Source organism: Geotrypetes seraphini, chromosome 4 (assembly GCF_902459505.1).
Source record: "Geotrypetes seraphini chromosome 4, aGeoSer1.1, whole genome shotgun sequence".
Taxonomy (NCBI): Eukaryota; Metazoa; Chordata; class Amphibia; order Gymnophiona; family Dermophiidae; genus Geotrypetes; species Geotrypetes seraphini.
In genome coordinates this window covers 295,636,713-295,662,881 of record NC_047087.1, presented here as the reverse complement: position 1 = coordinate 295,662,881, position 26,169 = coordinate 295,636,713, and the positions used below count along the sequence as shown (strand labels likewise).

Below are 26,169 nucleotides of genomic sequence, written 5' to 3'. Positions count from 1 at the left end.
GAATGATTCAAATAATCCTTTTGTGCAATGCACATTCAAAGGAAGAACTTCTGATTTAGACCAATTTATTTTATATCCTGAAAACTTTCCAAATTTTTCAATCAGATCCAATAAACTTGGAATGGTTATTTCAGGATTTCTCAAATGAAGTAATATATCATCCGCATATGCAGATACTTTATACTCTCTACCAGAACGCGGTATACCCTGTATCTCCTTCTTCTGTTGAATTGCTAATAATAAGTGTTCAAGCACTATATCAAAAAGTAAAGGAGATAGAGGACAACCCTGTCTAACTCCCCTTTGCAACTTAAAACAATCAGAAAAATTATTATTAATATATAATCTAGCAACAGGAGAGCTATACAGAGTTTGAATCATTTGTAAAAATCCCGAACCAATACCAAACCATTCCATGGCCTGATACATAAATGTCCATTCCACACGATCAAAAGCTTTCTCTGCATATAGAGACACAGAAAAAGCCGGATCTCCAATTTCTTTTGTTAAATATAACATTTGCAATGCCAATCTGGTATTATTAGAAGAGTGTCTCTGAGCAACAAACCCTGTTTGGTGCATACCAATTATGTAAGGAAGAGCTTTTGCCAAACGTATAGCCAAAAGTTTGGCTAATAATTTACCATCCACATTTATCAAGGATATAGGCCTGTAATTTGAAACCAACATGGGATCTTTATTTGGCTTTGGCAAAACAATAGTTAATGATTCTGCCATAGTGCCTGATATACAAACTTTCTTTAGTTGATTCTGATATAAATTTAATAAATAAGGTAACAGAGTATTTTGAAATGCTTTATAAAACTCTACCGTAAAACCATCACCACCTGGAGCGGTCCCCACTCTAAGAGACTTAAATGCTGTTTGTAATTCTTGTAATGATATTGGATTTTCCAAACTTCTTTTTATATGATCAGGAATCTTCGGACCTTCAATAATGTTTAAAAACTCTAGACCATCTTTTTCTTTATCTAAATAAGACTCAGAAGAATATAGGTTTTTATAATAATTTAAAAACTGTTTTAAAATAGGACCAATTTGAAAATGAGTATCACCATTTTCATCTTTTATTGCATTCATTTTCATCTTTCTTTTTTTCACTTTAAGATAATTAGCCAATAATCTTCCCGCCTTATTTGAACTACCATAATACAAAGCTTGCTGACACAGAATATTTTTTTAGCCAATTTAGAAGAAATCTCATTATATTTATATTTTACTTTTAATAAAGTTTGTAACGTAGAATTCTCCCATTTTTTAATCAATTTTGACTCTAAATATTTTATTTCTTGTTCTAATTCAGTAAATTGCTTATTTAATTGTTTTTTAGAGTAGGCTGAAAATGATATAATTTGCCCTCTCATTGTTGCCTTAAAAGCGTCCCATATTATTTCTAAAGGCATTTCCTCTGTATTATTATTTTGAAAATATTCATCAATTTTTGATTGAGATTCTTCACAAAATTTTGGATATGCAAGCAATGCATTATTAAATCTCCAACTGAATCTAAAGAAAACCCGAACAATGGGAGCTAACAGTTTCTGTTTTGGGGCTTGGGAGATTTGCTTTTTCCTTATTAAATCTCCAGACAGGCCTAACATTGTCTGGGTCATTAAGATTTAAAGTAATCCACACACTACCATGATCTGATAAAATTATTGGTTCTATAGAAGCTTGAGTAATATCTTGTACTAACCCATCAGAAACAAAAATATAATCAGTTCTAGAAAAAGATTTATGAACATGCGAATAAAACGAAAAATCTCGATCATTAAAATGAAGAATTCTCCAAATATCTTTTAAACTACAAGAATTTATAAAATTATCCAACCCTAAAGATTTTAAAATTTTACTAGGTTTTTTATCCAATAAAGGGTCCACAACAGCATTAAAATCTCCTGCTACTATCAAATTATTAGCAGCCAGTGGTAAAACTATTGGTTGTAGAGTTTTAAAATAATCAATTTGATTCGAATTAGGGACATACACATTAAACAGCGCCACACTATTATTGCCCATATTCATGTTCACATGCACCCACCTTCCTAATTTATCTGCAGCCACCATATTAAATCCTGCTGAACATTTTTTGTTAATTAAAATAGCTACACCAGCTTTTTTCCCCACCACAGGTGCAAAAAAACAATCCTTCACCCAATTACCAATTAACTTTTTTGATTCATCTCCATTAAGGTGAGTCTCCTGTATGAAATAGACATCCGCATTCTGTTTTTTTAAATATAGCAATGCTTTTTTCCTTTTTATCGGATGGTTGAGACCATTAACATTTAGTGAAAAGATCTTTAGAGTCATTGCAGTAAATCAAAACAATAATCCAAAATATTCATCACATCAATATTATATCCTCTTTTCCCCTTATTAAAAGTATTATTATACCCCCACCCCCTCCCCTATACCCCCCCAATACCTTTAATCCCTACCCCCTCCCATCCCTCCCTTAAATTAATTGCCAGCTTTGAAACGCACACCTTGACTAGGCAACAGATAAACTCCCCACAAGCTATATTTATAATCATTAAACCATTAGCCAAAGCATTATAATATTAAATAAAAATCACATATTAAACAAGACTTCTTTATCAAGAATTACCTCCTACTTTTTTTTTTTCATGTTATGTTAATTGTATATATATATATTTTTTTCCTCTATAAACCATCACTTTCCTACTCATTCTTTACAAATAAGATATCATTGTAAATAAATAAATAAACTTTTAAAATTATAACCTTCCATATCATATCCACTTTCTAGGACAAATTACATCTCAAAACCTTAAGTCTTTTGACACATTTAAGTATTATTGAATATATACTGTAATCATCATTCTTAACCTATTTCTTTCAAAAATTCAATAAAATTTTCAAAAACAAACAAAATTTATCCATTCAGCACAGCTCTCATAAAATTCCACAATAAATTTTCCATAATAGCATAGCTGCTATCATTCTAACTTTCAATTCATTTTCAACATCCTCTTAGATCCTATGCCTTATACTGTAATATCCAAACTTTTCTTTCATCATTCAATTTTTGCCAAAAAGAATTATAGTGGTCATGGTTTCAGACCTGTGGTGTCAGACAAAGATCAGCCGTATCCTACATGCATAATCTCTGTTCATTTTTATACACCACCACATATCATTTTTTAATATAAAGCCAGACCAACTTGTAGCAAAAACCACTATATTAGATCCACTGCTGCATTAATGGATTTTCAAATGCAACGTCTTAATCCATATATTACAGCAAACTTCATCTTCTTGAAATGAAAAGTTGTAAGGCATATAGAGTCACATTCCAAATCCCATCTTGCTTGCAGATCCACATTAATTAATGTCCTCTTGCTTGCAGATTATACATTCTCAATCCCAGTAGTTAGTACACATAAATTATCTTCTTCAAACTGTTTTGCATACAGATTTATAGTAGTCACTAGTCTTTAAGCCCGTTACATTAACGGGTGCTAGAACATATGTATGTGTGTCTGTCTTTATTTCTTTCTCTCTCCTTAGCCGCTTTTTTCATTCTGCCTTTCTTTTTCCTTGGCTGTCCATCACCACCCCATGCCTGCTCCCCCTGTCCATTTTCCCTTCCTTTTACCTCCCCTGTGTCCACCACCACCCCTTAACTGCTCTCCTTATGCAGCAGCAGCCCTTCTCCCTTTGTTTTACCTCCCCCCTGTCCAGCAGCACCTCTTTCCTTCTCCCCCTGTCCAACATTAGTCCTCCGTTCCTTTTTCTTCAACCCCCCTGTCCATCAGCATCTCTTTCGTTCTCCCCCTGTCCAACGGGTGCTAGAGTAGACGACTGTTTTTTTTTTCCTTTCTCTCTCTGTGCTTGGATGCTGTCTGTCTGTCATTTTTTCTGTCTGTGTCCCTGCCTTGCGCCCTGCCTGCCTGTATTTCTCCATTGCGCCATGCCTGCCTATCTCTCTGTGGCCCCCTTCTCTTCCCCGCCATGATTGGTGTGTGCCCCCAGCACACCCTTCCCCCCAAAGCAGCCCCGTTTCCCAATGCCCCTGCCCCCTTTTGTGCTATGCCTGCCTGCTCCGTGGCCCCCTTCTTTTTGCCCCCTATGATTGCTGTCTGGCCCAGCAAACCCCTCACCCCAAAGCAGCCCCCTTTCCCTCTCCCCTTGTTGAGCCATGCCTGCCTGCTCTGTGATCCCCTGCCCATGATTGCTGTGTGCCCCAGCACACCCCTACCCCCAAAGCAGCCCCTTTCCCTCTCCCCCTGCTTGCCTGCCATGCCTGCCTGCTCCCTGTGCATCAGCATCAGCATTTCCCTCCCCCTCACCTGTTCCTTCGTAGCAGCATGCACATAAAACGACTCCCTTAGTTCTTTGCTGGATTTTGTTTTAAGTTTAAAGATGCCGACGCGGCTCCTCTCACGATCCCGCCTGCGTCGGAAGCCTTCTCTGACACAGGCTGGAATCGTGAGAGGAGCCACGGTGGCAGTTTTAAACTTAAAAAAAAAATCCAGCAAAGAACTAAGGGAGCCGTTTTCAAAACTGCCGCCGCAGCTCCTCTCATGAGCTGCACTTATATTATGTTGGAAGATGAGAGAGGAGTCGCGGCGACGGCGGCAGATTTCAAATTAAAATAACTTAGGCGGCCAGGGAGTTTAAGGGACAGGATTGTAGAGCTGGAGCAAGTCCGTCCTGGGCCCGCTTATGCCCTCCGCCGACAGCCGGCTCCCTCGAAGCCCTCCTTCCCCCCACCCCCTTTCCCTTCCCGCGGTCCATCTGGCTGCGTTCCCTGTGCAGCAGCATTAGCGTTTCCTCTACCCCCCCTTTCCTTTCCCGCGGTCCGGACTACAAACGTGGTGATTCCAGCAGTGTGTGTATCAGTCTCCACACGCTGCTTCGGGTCCTTCTACTGCCCTGATTTACTCAGGCACGTCCCTGATGACATCATCAGAGATGCGGCAGAGCAAATCAGGGCAGTAGAAGGGCCCGAAGCAGCGTGTGAAGACTGATGCACATGCTGCTGGAATCGCCATTAGGGCCCGCGGGAAGAGAAGGGGGTGGGCGGCAAAGGAGGAACGGAGATCGGCGGCGGCAGGAGGAACGGAGATCGTCGTCTGGCTGCGGTCCGGCTTGTGGAGGCAATCGGGTGGTGACGTATTCGCGCGCATGCGCACTCCGTCGGCCACAGACCTACAGCGCACGGAACACGCAAATAGGAGTGCGCATGCGCGAGTTAGCCTTTTATTATATAGGATGGTTTCAGACCTGCGGTGTCAGACAAAGATCAGCTGTATCATACATGCATAATCTCTGTTCATTTTTATACACCACTACATATCTGTCATCTAATATAATAAAATGGTAAGCCGCGCATGCGCACTTCTTAAGTGTGTGCCGGTTTTCTGTGAGCTGTAGCAACACATAGGAAGTGCGCATGCGCGGCTTACGATTCTTTGAAAGACACGGCGGTGGCTCCTCTCACGATCCCCGCCTGCGTTGGACTTCCGACGCAGGTGGGGATCATGAGAGGAGCCACCGCCGCGTCTTTCAACTAAAAAAAAACAACAAAACAAGGCGGATGTCGGCCCGATGGCTGGAGTTCACCGCTGAGTCCGGTGAGGAGTGCTTCCCTCAACAGGAACCGTCGGATCTAATTCAAATACTCCTGGCAGGTCGGGAGGGGGCGGAGCAGGCTCGCATGCCTGGCGGGGACCGGACAGGAACTAGACTCCCTGCAGGAGCCAGCCTGATGGCTGGAGATCACCGGACTGGACAGGGGGAGCAGGTAAGGGGGTGCTGCAGTACAGGAGGAGCAGGGAAGAGGTGATTCTGGACAGGGGGGGAGGTAACAGGAAGGGAGGCCTACTGCTGGATAGGTGAAGCAGGGAAGAGGTGCTGCTAGACAGGGGGGGGGAGGTAAAAGGAAGGGAGAAGGGCTCCTGCAAAGGAGAAGAGCTACTGCTGGATATGGGGAGCTGGAAATGGGGTGATGCTGAACAGGGGGAGATAAAAGGAGAAGGGCTACTGCTATATAGGGGGAGCAGGGAATGGGTGAGGGTGCGGCTGGACAGGGAGGAGGTAAAAGTAAGGGAGAAGGGCTGCTAGCACCTGTTAATGTAACGGGCTAAACAACTATTTTTTAATATAAGGCCAGTCCAACTTGTAACAAAAACAGCTATATTAGATCCACTGCTGCATTAATGGATTTTCAAATGCAATGTCTTAATCCATATATTACAGCAAACTTCATCTTCTTAAAATGAAAAGTTGTAAGGCATATAAAGTCACCTTCCAAATCCCATCTTGCTTGCAGATCCACACTAATTAATGTCCTCTTGCTTGCAGATTATACATTCTCAATCTCAGTAGTTAGTACACATAAATTATCTTATTCCAACTATTTTGGCTACCAATAAAAGCAAGAATACAATTCAAACTCTACTGTCTCCTATTCAAAGTAACCCACGGCGCGGCACCCAGCTACCTAAACAACCGCTTTCACTACTATCTCTTATCCAGAAGAAGGAGAACACAGAACCTTTTCACCTACCCTCCTCTCAACGGTACTAGACGTAAGAAACTTTATGACAACCTACTAGGGACACAGGCAGCTAATATTGACTCCGACATCTCAAAATTACTGATCGAAATTACAGACATAAAAGAGTTCCGAAAAGAAATAAAAACACTACTGTTCAAAAAATATCTCCCATCAATCTAAACCGCCATCTAATGAGTTCCCAACCAATTCCATTGGGAACAGAATCTCTTTATCCAACCCAAACTAAACACCCCTACTGTCCATATCATCAACATTAATTAACCAACATCATGCAATCATCAAAACAATAAATACACCTCCACTTATAGGCATATGATGCTACTCTCCATCTGAAGAAACTTGACTCATCTCATGGAACATCTTTTGTAATCTAGAATATATTGTAATTCTTACTCTCCACCAGTTGTAAATTGACTCAGTTGCTAGGTAACATCTCCTGTGATATTGAATGTACTGTAATTCTTCACTATTACCTGTAATTAACACTTCTCCTGTAATGGAATTCTACGGGAAATGCCCAGAAATCTTCCTTATTGTAAATCCGTGGCTATGTCTATCTGCTGCGATATTGAATGTATTGTAACTCTTCACTGTTACTTGTAATCTACTCTTCTCCTGTAATGTAATTCTACTGGAAATGTCCAGATATCATCTTTATTGTAATCCGCCTAGAACCGCAAGGCACAGGCGGAATAGAAATCCCTAATGTAATGTAATGTAATGTAATATTTTGCATAAACATCCAACTTTTCCTCAGTCTGCATCTTCAAACAGCAAGTCAGTTCAAACAATAGAGTTAACTTCTGCAATATAAAAGGTCTGCAGTACTATAACTCTTATATCCATTCAGGCTACATTCCAATTGACCTCGTGACAAAATAGAATGTGGAATGTATTTCAAATCCAACTGCAGCCATGCCATCAGAATCTTATTAACTTTATAAGACATATAAATCTTTAAAACAAAACAAATATTACAACCAAGAAAAATTATATTCATCCAGATCACTTCTAAGTAGCCATAGGTGATTCACACTGGTCCAGAAATTCTTTGAGTTTTGCTGCGGTTTCAGAATTTAAAGTTTTATTCTTATAAGTGACCCGCATAGTTGCCGGGTATATTAGACCATATCGGGCTCCCAAACTCCTCAGCTGCGGTCTCAGATCTAATAACTGCTTTATTTTTTGAGCCGTTGCCCTGGCAAAGTCAGGAACGATGTAAATCTTGGAGTCCTGACACTTTAAGTTTTTGTTGTCTTTAGCCAGTTTAATTATTTCAGCTACCTGCTGGTATCTAAGTAACTTAAATATCAGTGGACGCGGACCTTTTTGACTGTTTGACAATCTCGTTGGGACCCTGTGCGCTCTTTCGCTTTCCAACGGAAACTTGTTTTGAATCGGGAGCACCTTTGGCAGAAAATTAAGTAAAAAACCAATCGGATCAGACTTTTCAATTCCCTCCGGAATTCCAAGCACCCTTAAATTGCTCCTTCTCTCATGATTAGACAAATCTTCCAGCTCCCTTTTCAATGCTTCAATTTCTTTACTATGTTCCTTATGTTGTACAATTTCTTCCTCACACCTTTCAACTCGTTTCTCTATATGGTCCACTTTTAACTCCATAACTTGCAGTTTGTTTGATAAACACACTACTTCTTCCTTAACTTCTTTTATATTCTTTGCGCACTCTAAAACTATTTCCTTTACTGCCTGAATTTCTTTCATTATATCTTTATTTTCTATATCTTCTGGCGGCAACGGAACTGACAGCGGAGATGCCGCATCTAGTTTCGACCGCTTCACACTTCCTGAGCCATTACCCGCTGCTGAATTTTTATTTTGTTTACCCGAAGCCATTTCTAACATAGTAACATAGTAGATGACGGCAGATAAAGACCCGAATGGTCCATCCAGTCTGCCCAACCTGATTCAATTTAAATTTTTTTTTTTTTTTCCTTCTTAGCTATTTCTGGGCGAGAATCCAAAGCTCTACCCGGTACTGTACCTGAGTTCCAACTGCCAAAATCTCCGTCAAGACCCACTCCAGCCCATCTACACCCTCCCAGCCATTGAAGCCCTCCCCAGCCCATCCTCCACCAAACGGCCATACACAGACACAGACCGTGCAAGTCTGCCCAGTTACTGGCCTAGTTCAATATTTAATATTATTTTCTGATTCTAAATCCTCTGTGTTCATCCCACGCTTCTTTGAACTCAGTCACAGTTTTACTCTCCACCACCTCTCTCGGGAGCGCATTCCAGGCATCCACCACCCTCTCCGTAAAGTAGAATTTCCTAACATTGCCCCTGAATCTACCACCCCTCAACCTCAAATTATGTCCTCTGGTTTTACCTCAGATCCACTATTTCAAAGTGATTTTTAAAATTTTTCCCGGCTATATTATCTGTTAAATAGCTTGACTTCGTGGAGCTACTCCATCACCCAGCCATCTTCGTTCGCTCCAAAGCCACGCCCCCCCTACTCCCCCCCCCACGTTTGTTCTTACAGTTTTAATGGGAGACCTAGGCTTGTTTGGATGAAATAAGCATTTTGAATCTTGGTTTCAATGTACTGATTCCCACAATCGGGTCACTTTCTGGACACAAGCAGTTTCTTATTTTAGATTTGAGAGCTGTTAAATGAGAGAAGCTGTGTTCTGTAACAGCCATTTTTCTTAGCTGTGGGTATTCCCTTTTCTGCATCTGCGAAAATGCTGCACTATTTCTCAGGCCCTCATTTTGCACTGTTTCATTGTACAGTCAGGCAAAAGTTCAAACAGTCGTTATTTTGCTTCATCTGGAATCTCTGCTACTTTAATAGCATGGTCGCCAAAAGGATTCAGAATCCAAAGTTTCTGCATATCTTTTCTTTCATTAGTACTTGGCAAATAATGTTCAAAATTTAATTCCAGATTTGTGAAGTGCTCACTAATGGTGTTTTTAACACTATCAGCCAAAGAGAGGTTGTTTTCTTTACAGAATTCTGTGAGCTGTGGGAAAGAATTGAAGTTTCCAGATAAAGCCCTGGTTTTCCAAAACACTGTTTTCTTGAAAGCTGTCACCTTATCTTGCAATGTGAAAATGTTTGTACAAAACCCCTGCAGTTGTAGGTTCAGGTCATTGATTTTGTCAAACATGTCACTAAGATAAGCAAGTTTACAAATCCACTGTTCGTCTACAAAATTGCTTAACAGTTCACTTTTCACATCACTCAGGAAAGCCATTACTTCATTCCTTAACTTAAAGAGACGATTCAGAAGCTGTCCACGTGATAGCCAGCGAACTTCTGTGTGAAGCAGAACTGTAATATGATCAGCTCCCTTGTCACTGCACAGTGCCTGGAAGAGATGTGAATTTAAAACTCCTGCCTTTTTAAAGTTGACAGTTTTCACAGCAACATCAAGAACATCATTTAAATCTCTGCTGAATCGTTTTGATGCAAATGTTTGCCGATGAATAATACAGTGATTCCACTTTATGGAAGGATTTAAGGCCGCTCTTTCGGCCCACCATTGATACTGCTCCATCTGCACACAGACACGCACCACTCCCAGGACAATCCATTTTCTAAAATGTGTCTATTTAACCCATTAAAGATGTCATTACCTGTTGTTGTTGTGTCCAGTTCTTTACAACCAAATATTTCTTCAGTAATCCCTTCCTCACCTTCATCATCAATGTACCAGACAAAAATTATTAACTGGGCACAATTTGAGATATCTGTAGATTCATCTGTCTGTAGAGCAAACTTTTTGCTGTCTGTTTTTGCAAGATTATTTTCTTTGATATTTGCGTTACTATATCTTCTCTCATGTCATCAAGTCTTCTGCTGATGGTATAATCAGAGTGTGGAATTTTTTTTAAGTTTTGTCAACTTCTGGTTTTCCAAACATCATTTCTGCTATTTAATTGCAGCTGGAATGATGAGAGATTTTCAGCAATGGTGTGAGGTTTCTTTGCTTTTGCCACCATGTGTGCAATTTCAAAGGATGCTTAGAGAGCCTGGCTAGATGTTGTGGAATAAGATTTCATAGCAATACTTGCCTTTGTCATGCTTTCCCATTTTCTCTTAAAGAAATGGGCTGATTTGTTCTTTACTTCAGGATGTTAAGTAGAGAGGCGTCTCTTAATAAAGCCTAATAAAGAAGGCTTCATTGAATGGTTCGATAATGTTTCACCACATATCACGCACAGAGGTAATGAAGGAATGCTTTGGTTTGAGGCAAATCCATACGATAAATACATATCATATTTTCTCATTTTTGGTGGCGGTGACACATTTAAGTGCTTTTTGTTGTTCTGGATGAAGATGGCTCATCTGACCCTTCAAGTTGCTCATTGCTCCGAGAGCTTTCTCTGGCAGCAGAGGAACTTTCTTTTAGCACAAAATGATCCATTGAAACTCCTGATATAAAAAAGGGGGGAGAATGCTAATTAAACATCCAGGATGCATCTCTCCCACTCCCTCTACTGCCACATCTAACATTTCTCCTTCTCTCATCCCCTGAATCATATGTAGCATATTTTTATCCCAGGACAAGCAGGCAGCATATTCTTAACGCATGGGTGACGTCACCGACGGAGCCCCGGTACGGACCTTTTTAACTAGAAAGTTCTAGTTGGCCACACCGCACATGCGCGAGTGCCTTCCCGCCCGACGGAGGAGTGCGTGGTCCCCAGTTTCTTCGTTTCCGCGGAGCGAAGAAGACGCATGTGTTTTCAACAGCCGTTGAAAAACTATTTTCTGCCTTCCCGCTCGTGTACTTTTTTCATTTTTTCAGGTTTTTTCCTATTCGGATCCCGTTACTTTTCTTTAAAAAAAAAAAAAAAACAACTCGTCGAGTTTTCTTTATTTTTTCGGGCTGGCCCCGCGGGGCCTGTTGCCACCATACAGGCCTACGGCTTTGATTTTGCGGAGGCCGTGTTTCCCTTCATGCCCCCTCAACCGGGCTTTAAGAAGTGCCAGCGATGTGCACGCCTGATCTCCCTCACCGACCCGCACAATTGGTGCCTCCAGTGCTTGGGTCCAGAGCATCGGGCTGACACCTGCACCCGCTGTGCTATGCTTAAAAAGCGTACTTTGAAAAATAGGCAGATCCAGCAAAATATTTTGTTTGGTACCGGATCTGCCATGGAACCGACACCACCGGACCCTTCCTCGGGGTCGTTGGGCCCAGGTAAGCCGGCTAAGAAGCCTCCCACTTCCCTTGAGCGCCCTCCTGCCACGGTTGCGACACCGGCCCTCCCGGCACCGCACCGGCCCCGCAAACGCTCTGCCCCGATCTCGGTGAGTGCCTCATCATCGGCCTCCTCATCGCCGGAGCGTAGAGCGGCACCTATGGTACCGAAGAAGAAAAAAGCGGTACCGATGCCTCCCCTGGATGACCGCATCGCGGCCATACTCCAAACACAGTTACAGGAGCAGCTGCAACAACAGCTCCAGCAACTGTTGCCGGCGTTGCTGGCACCGCACCTTCCGGTACAGGACCGGTCTGAGCCTCGCACTGTCCCATCGGTGTCGACCCCCCCTCAGTACCGATTAATACCTTCATGCCGGTGCTCTTGGCAGAAACACCTACAGTGCATACCCGTGCTGCTGCCGACCTTGTCTGGTCCCAGGAACGACATCGGTCTTCCTCACCCGGTACCGCCTCGGTGCGCTCAGGCAAATCTCTCTCAAAGACCCGCCATGCCGAGCCCTCCACACTGATGTCCAAACGTATGCACCCCGACATTAGGGACCCGGACTTGTGGGAAGACTCCCCTCACGGTACCGAGGAGGACGCTTCGTCAACCGACGAAGAACCCTCCATGACCGACACCGTCTCAAAACCAGAGCAATCCTCTTTCTCCAAATTCCTTAGGGAGATGTCAGCAGCTCTTTCCATTCCCTTAGAGTCCGACTCTAAAAAGTCTCAGGCTTTCCTCGATGCCCTAGACTTTGAGCAACCTCCCAAAGAATTTCTGAAGTTGCCCGTCCACGACATCTTACGGGAAACTTTCTATAAAAACTGGGAGGCTCCCCTCACTGTTCCTGGAGCCCCTCGTAAATTGGATAGCTTGTACCGGGTTATTCCAATCCCAGGGTTTGACAAACCTCAATTGCCCCACGAGTCCCTCCTGGTGGAATCTACTTTGAAAAAATCTCAGGGTTCCAGTGTATATGCCTCCACCCCTCCTGGCAGAGAGGGAAAAACCATGGATAAATTTGGTAAGCGCCTTTTCCAAAATGCCATGTTAGCCAATAGAGCCAACAACTACACCTTCCACTTCTCCTTCTACATGAAGCATCTGGTGCAACAGCTCTCCTCCTTACAGAAATATCTTCCTGAACGTAAGGTACCTCTTTTCCAGCAACATATTTCTAGCCTCCTCCAACTCAGGAAATTTATGGTTCGCTCCATCTACGACTCATTTGAGCTGACCTCTCGCGCATCTGCCATGGCAGTGGCCATGCGCCGTTTGGCATGGCTGAGAGTCTCTGACCTAGACATTAACCACCAGGACCGCCTGGCGAACGCACCTTGTCTGGGTGATGAACTCTTCGGAGAGTCCCTGGACTCAACAACCCAGAAGCTCTCAGCACATGAGACCAGGTGGGACACTCTGATCAAACTAAAAAGAAGACTCCACCTGCTCGCCCCTACAGACAGCAGTCTTCCTACCAGCGCAGGTTCTCGGCCAGACCTCTCAACCCGCCTCAACAGCAGCCTCGCCGACCTCGTCAACAGCATCAATCTCAGGCTCGCTCACAGTCTCACCAACCTGCCAAGCCTCTCCCTCCGTCAAAACCATCTCAGCCCTTTTGACTTATTCCTCCAGGGCATAGCCAGTCTCCCACCATCATTGCCTCTTCCTCAGCCTATCGGAGGTCGCCTCCAAATCTTCCTCAGCCGTTGGGAGGTCATCACATCAGACCAATGGGTCCTCAACATCATTCGCCACGGCTACTCTCTCAACTTCCAGACTCTTCCACCAGACAATCCTCCCGTAGAGTCTGCTTCTCACTCCTCCCAAACCCCCCTCCTCCTGAGGGAGGTCCACTCTCTCCTTCTTCTCAATGCCATCGAAGAGGTGCCTCCGGACCAAAGGGGTCAAGGATTCTACTCCCGGTACTTCCTGGTTCCCAAAAAGACAGGAGACCTCCGTCCCATCCTCGATCTCAGGGACCTCAACAAGTGTCTGGTCAAGGAGAAGTTCAGAATGCTCTCCCTTGCCATGCTTTACCCTCTTCTCTCTCAGCACGACTGGCTATGTTCCCTGGACCTCAAAGAGGCCTACACTCACATCCCAATCAATCCAACTTCACGTCGCTACCTACGGTTTCAGATACAGCACTGTCACTATCAGTACAAAGTGCTACCTTTTGGCCTCGCTTCATCGCCCAGGGTGTTCACCAAGTGCCTTATTGTGGTGGCGGCCTTCCTCAGGTCTCCCATCCTCCAGGTGTTCCCCTACTTGGACGATTGGTTGGTGAAAGCACCTACGTCTCCACTTGTGCTGCAGGCCACTCATCACACCATCTCTTTCCTCCATCTCCTGGGGTTCGAGATCAACTACCCCAAGTCGCACCTGCTTCCCACACAGCGACTTCAGTTCATTGGAGCAGTTCTCGACACCACACTAATGAGGGCGTTTCTCCCCTCCGACCGTCAACGGACCCTGCTCCACCTCTGTCGTCAGGTGCTCCTTCATCACTCCATTCCAGCCCGACAGATGATGGTCCTCCTGGGCCACATGGCCTCGACAGTCCATGTGCTTCCTCTGGCGCGACTCCACCTCAGAACACCTCAATGGACTCTTGCCAACCAATGGTCACAGACCACGGATCTTCTTTCTCATCCCATCTCTGTGACATCGTCTCTTCAGCAATCTCTTCAATGGTGGTTGAACTCCTCCAATCTTTCCAGGGGTCTACTCTTTCATCTACCCCCTCACTCCATGATCATAACCATGGATGCTTCCCCCTATGCGTGGGGAGCTCACCTGGGAGATCTACGCACCCAGGGACTCTGGACCCCTCAGGAGCGTCAACATCACATCAATTTCCTGGAACTCAGAGCCATGTTCTATGCTCTCAAGGCCTTCCAGCACCTTCTCTACCCTCAGGTTCTTCTCCTGTGCACAGACAATCAAGTCGCCATGTACTACATAAACAAGCAAGGCGGCATCGGATCTCGCCTCCTTTGTCAGGAGGCTCTCAGCATCTGGACCTGGGCCACGGTCCGCAATCTCTTCCTCAAGGCTGTCTATATCCAGGGCGAACAGACTCCCTGGCCGACAATCTCAGCCGCATCCTTCAACCTCACGAGTGGACTCTGGACCCTTCAACCCTCCACTCCATCTTTGCTCGCTGGGGCACTCCGCAGGTGGACCTCTTTGCAGCGCCTCACAACCATCAGCTGCCCCAGCTCTGTTCCAGACTCTTCTCTCCTCATCGTCTGACCCCAGATGCATTCCTGCTCGACTGGACAGATCGGTTCCTCTATGCCTTCCCTCCACTACCTCTGATGTTGCGGACGTTATCCAAACTCCGCAGGGACAGGGCCACCATGATTCTTATCGCTCCTCGGTGGCCTCGCCAACACTGGTTCTCCCTCCTGCTTCAGATCAGCTCCAGGGAGCCCATTCCTCTTCCTGTGTTTCCTACTCTACTTACGCAGCAACATCAGTCTCTACTACATCCCAATCTGTCTTCGCTTCACCTGACAGCTTGGTTTCTCTCGGGCTGACCTCTCCAGAGAATCTGTCTCAGCCTGTCCGTCGCATTTTGGATGCCTCCAGGAAACCGGCCACCCTCCAATGTTACCATCAGAAGTGGACCAGGTTCTCCTCTTGGTGTCTACTGCATCATCACGATCCCACCTCATTGGCGGTGGAAACTGTACTGGACTATTTGCTCTCTTTGTCCGACACTGGCCTCAAGTCTACCTCAATCAGAGTCCACCTCAGTGCCATCACTGCGTTTCATGAGCCTATCCTCGGAAAACCTCTCACGGCCCATCCACTGGTTTCCCGGTTCATGAGAGGCCTCTTCAATGTCAAACCACCTCTGAAGCCTCCTCCTGTCGTCTGGGACCTGAATGTGGTTTTATCAGCCCTCATGAAACCTCCTTTTGAGCCTCTTGCCACCACTTCGCTCAAACTTCTAACATGGAAGGTGCTTTTCCTCATTGCCATCACCTCTGCCAGGAGGGTTAGTGAGATGCATGCTCTGGTCGCCGATCCACCGTTCACTGTTTTTCACCATGACAAGGTGGTTCTGCGTACCCATCCTAAATTCCTTCCCAAGGTGGTCTCGGCTTTTCACCTCAACCAGTCCATTGTGTTGCCTGTCTTTTTTCCTAAACCCCATGCTCATCCTGAGGAACAGGCGTTGCACACGCTGGATTGTAAGCGTGCCCTTGCATACTACCTTGACCGTACCAGGGCTCACCGCTCGTCCCCTCAGCTCTTTCTGACCTTCGATCCTAACCGTCTAGGTCGTCCTGTCTTTAAGCGGACGCTTTCCAACTGGCTTGCTGCCTGTATTGCGTTCTGTTATGCTCGGGCCAGTCTCTTCTGGAAGGTGCTGTCACGGCCCACAGGGTCAGAGCTATGGCTGCTTCTGTGGCTTTCCTCCGTTCCACACCCATCGAGGAAATCTGCAAGGCTGCCACTTGGTCCTCAGTTCACACGTTCACTACTCACTACTGTCTGGATGCCTTCTCCAGACGGGATGGACACTTCAGCCAATCTGTGCTACAAAATTTATTTTCCTAATGGCCAACCATCCCTCCTCCCTCTCTGTTAGCTTGGAGGTCACCCATGCATTAAGAATATGCTGCCTGCTTGTCCTGGGATAAAGCACAGTTACTTACCGTAACAGGTGTTATCCAGGGACAGCAGGCAGATATTCTTACGTCCCACCCACCTCCCCGGGTTGGCTTCTTAGCTGGCTTATCTTAACTGGGGACCACGCACTCCTCTGTCGGGCGGGAAGGCACTCGCGCATGCGCGGTGCGGCCAACTAGAACTTTCTAGTTAAAAGGTCCGTACCGGGGCTCCGTCGGTGACGTCACCCATGCGTTAAGAATATCTGCCTGCTGTCCCTGGATAACACCTGTTACGGTAAGTAACTGTGCTTTACCACTGCCTACCAGCCCCACCCCTCTCCTCGCCACATCACTCCCTCTATCACTATGTCCAATATTCCCCCACCTTGCATCCCTTCTGTTCCCTCTCCACCACCATATCAAAACTCAATAAACAGTCTCATTCTTTTCCCCCTCCCTGCCTTCCAGTATTTGTCCCCCTTGTTGAACTGAACTGCTCCTTTGGTCCTCGGCCCCCAGTAGCACTCTCCACAATAGACGGCTCAAGCAACTACCCACACGCTGCACGTGGCTGACCCACAAGCTTCCCTCCGATGTCAACTCTGACGTTGGAGAGAAGGCTTTTGGGTCAAGTGCAGCACCTGAATCGCTGCGTGCACTGCCCACCGCAAAGAGAGCTGCTGAAGACCAAAGGAGAGTGCGACTCCAAGGTTGTCGCACTGTGTCAGCTTCGGGGCGGGGCGGGGCAGCATGGCGTAGCAGAGATCGGGGCGAGATCCTGGGTGGCAGCCTCTATGGACGGGTGGGAATTGGCAGCCAGACCGTGTAACCCGCATTGAGAAACACTGGTCTAGCAGGACCATGCCCTCCCTGGCCCCCATACCTGGAAGTAGGCAGCAGCAATGCCCACTCACTATCTTTCTTTCTGGCATCAGCCTTATGTAAATTTTGAGGCTTTGACTTTTATACAGTACATTCTGCAGTAAATGCTAGTGTGTGTTTACCACAGTTTAAAAAGGCTTACTGTGGGACATGCTCAAGCATCCTGCAGTAAGGTCCTGATCGGTGCATGCCACCAATATGCTGCATGGAGTGGGTTTGTCTAGGAGGGGTGGAGAATGGGTCTTTAAACACTAATCAGCCTAGGATTACCGTGCGATTCTTACCACCTACAAAATAGACGTTGGTATGTGCTCACATAATGGCCATGCTAAAGCCACTTTATACCGCAGCTTAGTAAAAGGACCTCTAAATGCAGTGAATAAAATGAATTGTAAAAGATAAATTAATTTGTAATTTTTTGTTTGACTTATTTAAGATTTTGCAGTACAATATCAAAAATAATGTCTTGTTTGGAGAAATATCACTACAGTAAATATCAATAAGTAGGAGCGACCGCTATTAAATCCTCTTAAGTCAGTTGAGCATTAAATATTCATTCCAAATAGCTTGTGGTAAATAAAATGAGATGTCTGATACCATTTGCTTAATATTTAATGATGCACTTTAAATGGTGGTGGTGATTTATTAGTGCATTTTATTAAAGATATTTATTTTCTGGTCTTTCAGAGCTGAAGAAGGCACTGGCAATTTTAAGGTAAAATGTTAATTTTGATATTTTATATTTAATATAATGACTTCCATTTTTATGTTTACTTCTTACTCTTGGTTTTATCTTTTCCACTGGGGAAGTACCATACTTTCAGCTCTTCACCCTACTGCCCTCTGCTCATCACCCCAACCAGCAGCTTAACCATCCCCTGCTATCTGTAACCCCTACACTAGCATCCTGTTTTTCTGTCTTGATTAGACAGTCCCTGCTACAAATGAGGTTGTCACACAGGAGAGATGGAGCTCAAGGCTTTTTATCTGCACATAGCTAGGTATACTTTGGGAGGGGCATGGGATGAGAGCTCTTCCCCTTTTTCCATATACATTATGTTGGTACTAAAGCTGAATTGGCCCCCTTCCTTACTGCCTATATGACTTCCTTTCCTCTCCCCAAAGTAAACACTCAGCATTTAGCGTTTTAGAGCACACAGACAGACACACACAGACACAGACAGACACACACTCACACACTCTCACACACACTCCTGTACAGTGTAGCAAAAGGTTACACAGTCCCTGCTGTACAGCAGTGGTTCCCAACCCTGTCCTGAAGGACTACCAGGCCAGTCAGGTTTTGAGGATAGCCCTAATGAATATGCATGAGAGAGATCTGCATATAATGGAGGTGCCAGACATGCAAATCTGCTCCATGCATATTCATTAGGGCTATCCTGAAAACCCGACTGGCCTGGTGGTCCTCCAGGATAGAGTTGGGAACCACTGCTCTACAGCACTGTGTACATCTGGTAATGCTGTAGAAATAATAGTAGTAGAGCCCACAAATATTCCTTGCTCTCCCTTCCTCCCTCAGGTTTGGAGAGACCTTCAGCAGCATTCTGTATGCAAGAAAACAGTGATTTTTGCTGCATATTTTAGTCACTACAAAAAAGCAGTAAAAGTCAATAGGTTCTTAAAGGGGGACCAACCTGAATATGCAGGCACTTGAGAGAGAAAATCAATAATTAAATAGTGAGACAAACCTAGCACCAGCACTAGTTTTGTCCCTAATAGGATCCGGTGCAGACGAGCTGACCAGGTTAATTCTGGTGACCAACTTGAGTCTGACCTCCCTTGCCCATGCGACCAGAGCAGTGGTGATCTGGATCAGGGGCAGGCAGACTGGCAGCAACAGCAGGCTGTTCATAAGTCAGCAAGGGCAGTCAAAGATAAACTAGGTGAGCCTAGGAAACCCAGGCAGTACAAACAAGAGAAGCCTGCAGTAGTACCAAAGCCCATCCCCCTCTACAGGCTGAAGGGGATTGGCTGTGGACTGATTAAAAGCAGGCTGAAGCAAACAGCAGGGGGAGGAGAGAGTGACAAGGGTGAGTCACTCCAGCAGCCCAAAGCAGCGCAAGAGCTTTGGAGCCAGGAAGGAAGGACAGAGGTTCCAGATTGGCCAATGCAGGAGGTGGAAGAAAGCCTCCCCACCTCAGACTTCCAGATCCCTGAATGTGTGGAAGGTATGGAAGTGCAAGATGCTGCCCTATGCTAGAGAGACAGATAGAACTCATGGACACTAACTGAAAGGCAGTGAGTAGCTGAGAAGCTGCTGATGTTTTTTTCCTTTCTCTATTTCTGAGTAAGAAATGCCTTAGGAATGTACTTCCTGTCTTTGAGCTAATCATTATTTGTGGTATAAGAAGTATTCTTACCTGAATGCTGATAACTGTCTTTCCTAAAGTAAAGTTTGGAGCTAAAGAACATGGGAATTGAATGAATGGGTTTTTGTTTTGAAACCTTACTGTGGCTACCGTTTTCTTGGTAGTGTAATCACCTGATTTCCCACAGCTATGCTGCCTTCCAAAAGGTAGCTGCAGTGAAAGTAATCTCAGAGCAAAGCTGTGCTGTGGCTTGCTGCCTTACTAAATACAAAACTTTTACTGCTATAAGAATTATCTGGACTTTATATGTTTGCTGGAATGTTATCTTTCATACCTCTGAGACAAATACTGCGGAGGGGAAGTTTGTTTTTTGTTTTGAATATCAGTATAAATTCATTGCTGAACCAGAGTGCAAAAACTCAAGCAAGACAAACTGTATTTGGTTTTCTTTAGTACCTTTATTTTGTTCTGAAGCTGAATTTGTGAAATGCTGCAGATATTTGCCTTTGTGTTACACCTTTTTGGACCACCAAGGTCAGAATAAAATCCATTATTCTTTCTTGAAGAACCCTGTCTGAGGTGTGGTGACTTGAAGCCAGTACTTACCTTGTGTTCTCCCAGGCCTAGGCAGTTTCCTAGGGCCAACCAAAAGTCCTGAAGATACCCCTGGTCATAGGGGACACACCAGAGCATAAGTTTTGTCACAGCTGAGCTCTGCTCTGAGGAGTGTTTGTGACAATAGTTAAATTAATATGTGAAATGGGGTGTCCTCAGTGTGAGGTCAGCAAAGGGAGAAAATTCTCCAGCGCTTTACACAGCAAGGCACAGGTTAACCAATAATTTTTCAATATATCTTGTTGTATTATATGCAGTTGCCAAAGGAAGGGGAGGGGATGGGTTTATAATTGAGAAATAGTTGGTATACTTATTAAATATTAGATACTGTTTCAAGACTATAGTAAAAGATTATATAATGATACGTTATATATATAGTAATGTATGAAGGAATATCAAGTGTGTACGTAATGAAATTGTATAAATTTACGTGGTACACTTGTTATATGAAAAATGAATAAAAAACTTAAAACAAAAAAAAAACCCCAACCTCTGCCAGCACAGTATCACCGGACACCTCACGTGTGCTCAAAGTAATTAATAGTGTTGAGACTTAAACAGTGATGAAACAAATTAGTCAATCACACAAGTGCCTGAGTAAAGCAGGAAGTCCTGCTAAAAGAGCCCCCCAGTCAACTCCCCCCCAAAAAAAGGAGGAACTCAGATTTAGCTTGAAAATTTGTCCATTGGTTTGTAGTCAAACAAGGAGAATAGCAACCAAGCCCGGTGTCGGAGACTCGAAATGTCCCTTCATCAGGAACCCGTTGTCTGTCAAATAGAGGAAGAATCAAAAACGTTGCCACATTCGGCGAACAGTTGAGAACGAAGCCAGCTGCGTGGAGGTCACTGATGATACCCCGTTTCACATATTCATTTATTTAACTATTTAATTACTTATTTTCTCTCTCAAGTATCTGCGTAAGCAAGTTGGTCCCTCTTTACGAACCTATTGACTTTTACTGCTTTTTTGTAGTGTCTTTAGAATTATCCATAGCAGTCATATGTTGTTTCTTTTTAATTCTTTATTAATTTTTTAAAATTTACAATAAGTGTATCGGTGTATAAAAACATTTTAAACTCAGATACACTTAATCTGTAAAAATCCAGTTCAGAATTTATCTCCCTCCCCCCTCTAATCAATAACAATCTTTAAATACAGAAAACATATTTTAATCCCCATCCCCACATTCCTTACATTTATACAAAGACCAAAATCTACCCCCCCCCCCCTTGGACATGCATAGTTAAGGGGAAAAATAATATTAATTCATTACAATAATTTGTTAATGGCTCCCAATATCCTGAAATTTTCTAAAATTCCGTTGCTGTGTGGCTATTACCTTTTCCATTTTATATATGTAACATAAAGGGTTCCACCAGAAACTGTAATTCAGTCTACCCCAATTTTTCCAATTAATCATAATCTGATGTATGGCAACCCCTATCATAAGTAAAAGTTTATTATTGTTAGAGGATATTTGATTAGAGCATTCATATTTTTGGAGAACAGGTATTGTTCATATTTTAGTCAGTCACATGGCCTTTCTATAAGATTTATTATAGATACATAGACACATAGAAATAGACAGCAGATAAGGGCCATGGCCCATCTAGTCTGCCCACCTACCTTTCTCTGTGAATAGATCCCACGTGTCTATCCCATTTGGCCTTAAAATCAGGCACGCTGCTGGCCTCAATAACCTGAAGTGGAAGACTATTCCAGCGATCAACCACCCTTTCAGTGAAAAAGAATTTCCTGGTGTCTCCGTGCAGTTTCCCGCCCCTGATTTTCCACGGATGCCCCCTTGTTGCCGCAGGACCCTTGAAAAAGAAGATATCTTCTTCCACCTCGATGCGGCCCGTGAGATACTTGAATGTCTCGATCATGTCACCCCTCTCTCTGCGTTCCTCGAGTGAGTACAGCTGCAACTTATCCAGCCGTTCCTCATACGGGAGATCCTTGAGTCCCGAGACCATCTGGGGTGGCCATTCTCTGGACCGACTCCAGTCTCAGCACATCCTTACGGTAATGCGGCCTCCAGAATTGCACACAGTATTCAAGGTGGGGCCTCACCATGGATCTATACAATGGCATAATGATTTCAGGTTTACAGCTGACGAAACTCCTGCATATGCAACCTATGATTTGCCTTGCCTTGGATGAAGCTTGCTCCACTTGATTGGCAGTCTTCATGTTCTCACTGACGATCACCCCTAAGTCTCGTTCTGCTTCAGTTCTTGTTAGGATCTCGCCATTAAGGGTGTAAGTCTTGCATGGATTTTGGCTGCCCAGGTGCATTACTTTGCATTTTTGGGCATTGAAGCTGAGTTGCCAGGACCTAGACTAGCGCTCCAGTAGGAGTAGGTCGTGCATCATGTTGTCGGACATTGAATTTATGTCTGCTGTGCTTTTCCCCACTACATTGCTTAGTTTGGCATCATCGGCGAATAATGTTATTTTACCTCGCAGCCCTTCTGCCAAGTCTCTTATAAAGATGTTGAATAGGATCGGGCCCAGGACCGAGCCCTGCGGCACTCCACTGATTACCTCCGTCATTTTGGAGGGGGTGCTGTTCACCACTACCCTCTGAAGCCTACCTCTAAGCCAGTTCCCAACCCATTTCGTCAATGTGTCGCCCAGTCCTATAGAACTCATCTTGCTCAGCAACCTGCGGTGTGGTACGCTATCGAATGCTTTACTGAAGTCCAGGTATACGATGTCCAGGGTCTCCCCAAAATCCAGCTTCCTCGTCACCCAGTCAAAGAAGCTGATCAGGTTGGATTGACAGGATCTCCCCTTAGTAAATCCATGTTGACGGGGATCCCGTAGATTCTCCTCATTCAGGATCGTATCCAATTGGCGTTTGATTAGAGTTTCCATTAGTTTGCACACTATTGATGTGAGACTCACCGGTCTGTAGTTTGCTGTCTCCATCTTGGAGCCTTTCTTGTGGAGTGGAATGACGTTAGCCGTCTTCCAGCCAACGGGACGTTACCCGTACTAAGGGAGAGATTGAAGAGCGCGGATAGCGGTTCCGCCAAGACATCAAACAACTCCCTGAGCACCCTGGGGTGTAGGTTGTCATGCCCCATTGCCTTGTTAACCTTAAGCTTTGACAGCTCGCAGTAGACACCGCTGGGTGTAAACTCGAAATTACTAAACGGATCATCTGCGTCGACCCTTGTCTGTAGCTGAGAGCCAAGTCCTGGCACCTCGCGGGTGAAGACTGAGCAGAAGTATTCATTTAACAGTTGGGCTTTTTCCGAGTCCACTTCTACATAGTCTCCGTCTGGTTTCCTAAGATGTACTATCCCGCCTGAGTTCTTATTTCTGTCACTGATATACCTGAAGAAGGATTTATCTCCTTTTTGGATGTTCTTCGCTAGAGACTCCTCCATGCGGAATTTGGCCTCCCTAACTGCTATTTTGACGGCTTTTGACTTGGCAGATAGACTTCCCTAGAGTCCTGTTTCCCTGATTGTTTGTAAGAGATGAATGCTTTTTTTCTTCTCCTTGATGAGGTCCGAAATCTCCGCAGAGAACCACTGTGGCTTATTGTTCCTTTGCCGTTTACTTACTGATTTAACATAGCGGTTTGTTGCTTCTTGTATGGTGGCTTTGGTTAGTCTGTAGGCCTTTGAGATTACTACTTATCTTAACCCTATTTCCAATTGTTGAAAATTGCCTCTGCACACAGTCCCAGACAGCCTGAAGAGCAAAAAGTAAAGTCCAAATCACTAAGTACTCAGAGATCAACTTTGATCATGTTATGTTATGCTGAACATGGTATTTTTTTTTTTAAGTTCAATAATTTTGATTTATTTATAATAAAACAGACACAATAAGTATTCAGAGTACACAATATCTTCATAATACATATTTATGATATTGAAATTAATATCCAAACAGAATACGTCATAAATCATAAGAGTAAAAAAAGCAGAAAAACTGCTAATAGAAAAAATAAAATAGAAAAAAGCAGCATGGATGTACATCATGAACAATAAAATGAATATCACAGAAACCTTAGTTATATATTTTGGTGGAATACATTATGTCATATATTTAAAATGGAACGAGCAATAGCAATACAAAGAGGGACATTTACTAAATTTATAAAAATATGGGGGCCATTGACAAAATATTGTAGTGAATAGTCATCACTTCTTTTCTTTTTCTTCTTTTGGCACACCAAAGGGGGGTGGGTGTTGGGAACAATTTTACATAATATGTTATAATATGTTCTATTATATGTGTAGATTCTGATTGAAAATATGATGAAGGTTGGGAGGTAGGGGGAGTTAAACGTATCACTAGATTTTTATGTAGTAGATATCAAAGTGCTATTGTGTAATAACTTGTTGAAATATATTATTTTGTGCACTTATTGTCAAATTTGAAAATGAATAAAGAATTATTTTAAAATATATATATATATATATATGTTAATTAGTTAATGATTAATGTTAATGTTTTCGGGCACACAACTATATTCAATAAGAGGATTCCATATTTTCCTAAATGACTTCAAAGCACTCAGCTTCTCAGCTGCAATTTACTCATATTTGCTTACAGATAGACCACCTTAGGACAGGTAAAGGAACCCAACACGGTCTGTGTTTCGATCAACACGTCTTCATCAGGGGTCCCTATGATGGTGGTAATAAAGTATGCTTGCAACAAATTTGCTTGGTTTGTAGAATAGTATCCGGTAAAATTCTCACTGCCGAGAAAGCTGTGATAATACTATTCTACAGACCATAGAACGATGGCAAACTAAGCATGAGCCATAGGGGAAATGTCCATAATAAGGTGCATACTAGATCTGGTGTCTTTTTATCTCATAATCCTGTCGTTAGAAGGTCTTCACGATCTTGGAGTTTTGACCTACGCTAGCCACCTTTTATATGTTCAGTAGGGGTATCCTCTTTGTATAAATCTAGGGGCAATGATGTTGACTTGATTTTCAAATTCTGATGATGATGTGCATAATCTTTTAAGCCTCAAAAATGAGCCATGCAAGAAAGAGATTCATTTACTGTCACATGAAAGTCAAGGGGTACAGTGTCTTCAGTGTGGATAGACAGAATACAGCTGAAGTATCCCCAGAGCTAACTGGAAATAAAACTCTGTTGAAGTATTCTATCTACAAAATGCTTCTATTGTGAGTTTGACCTACATGATGCAATAAATTGCATGCTGTACTGTGTTCTCGCAAGACCAGTGCACGAGTTCCTTTACCATGAAGCACAAACTCACTCAGAGCTACATAATATAAAGAGAAGGAAGTCTCTACCCCAACAGGAACTAAAATCATCAAAAAAACAGACCACAAAAATCCCAGGCTCCAAAGGGAACTTTCTAGTTACCATTTTGACCTAGCACCTTGGATTTGTAGAATCCTGGTGTATTGGAATTTTCAGAAGGAATTTGACAAAATCCCTCATAAGAAACTACTAAGGATATTAAAATCTGTTCATTTGTGGCTTAGGAATTGGCTAAAAGATTGGATGTAGAGGATAGGACTAAAAGGTAAGTTGTCTCAATGGAGACGGGTAAATAATGGAGTATCCCCTGGGACCAGTGCTTAACGTATTTATAATTAACTTGAAAAAGGGAGCAATGTGATCAAATGTTCCATTGCTAAATCACAAGCAAATTGTGAAAAATTTTCAGGAGGAATTGGTGACCGGGCATACAAGTAGTGAATGAGTTTTCATATGGAGAGAACGGGAACCCGAAGGCCTTGAGCATGTGCAGATGCTCAAGGCCCAGCACAAAGAAGAAGGCAGATCTTCGGGCACCGGCACACGCATGTCCTGTGCGTTGGTGCCGGTGCCAAATAGGGGTAAGGAATGTGATTGGTGGGTGGGTGCCTTGGGGATATCGGATCGCGGCGGGGGGGTGTGTGATGCAAGCGGGGGGTGACGGATCGCGGGGGGCGCTCGTAAATTG

The 26,169-nt window shown here is 43.9% G+C and overlaps 1 protein-coding gene across 2 annotated transcripts in view; it reads left to right on the top strand.

Annotated features, from left to right (window-relative positions):
• Positions 1-26,169, top strand: part of PCGF6 (polycomb group ring finger 6) — a 94,525-nt gene that overhangs the window by 27,432 nt on the left and 40,924 nt on the right. For both annotated transcript variants that reach the window (XM_033941740.1, XM_033941739.1), the window contains exon 7: positions 17,956-17,983. In XM_033941740.1, coding sequence (XP_033797631.1) covers positions 17,956-17,983 — 28 coding nt within the window. The remainder of the gene's footprint in view (positions 1-17,955; positions 17,984-26,169) is intronic.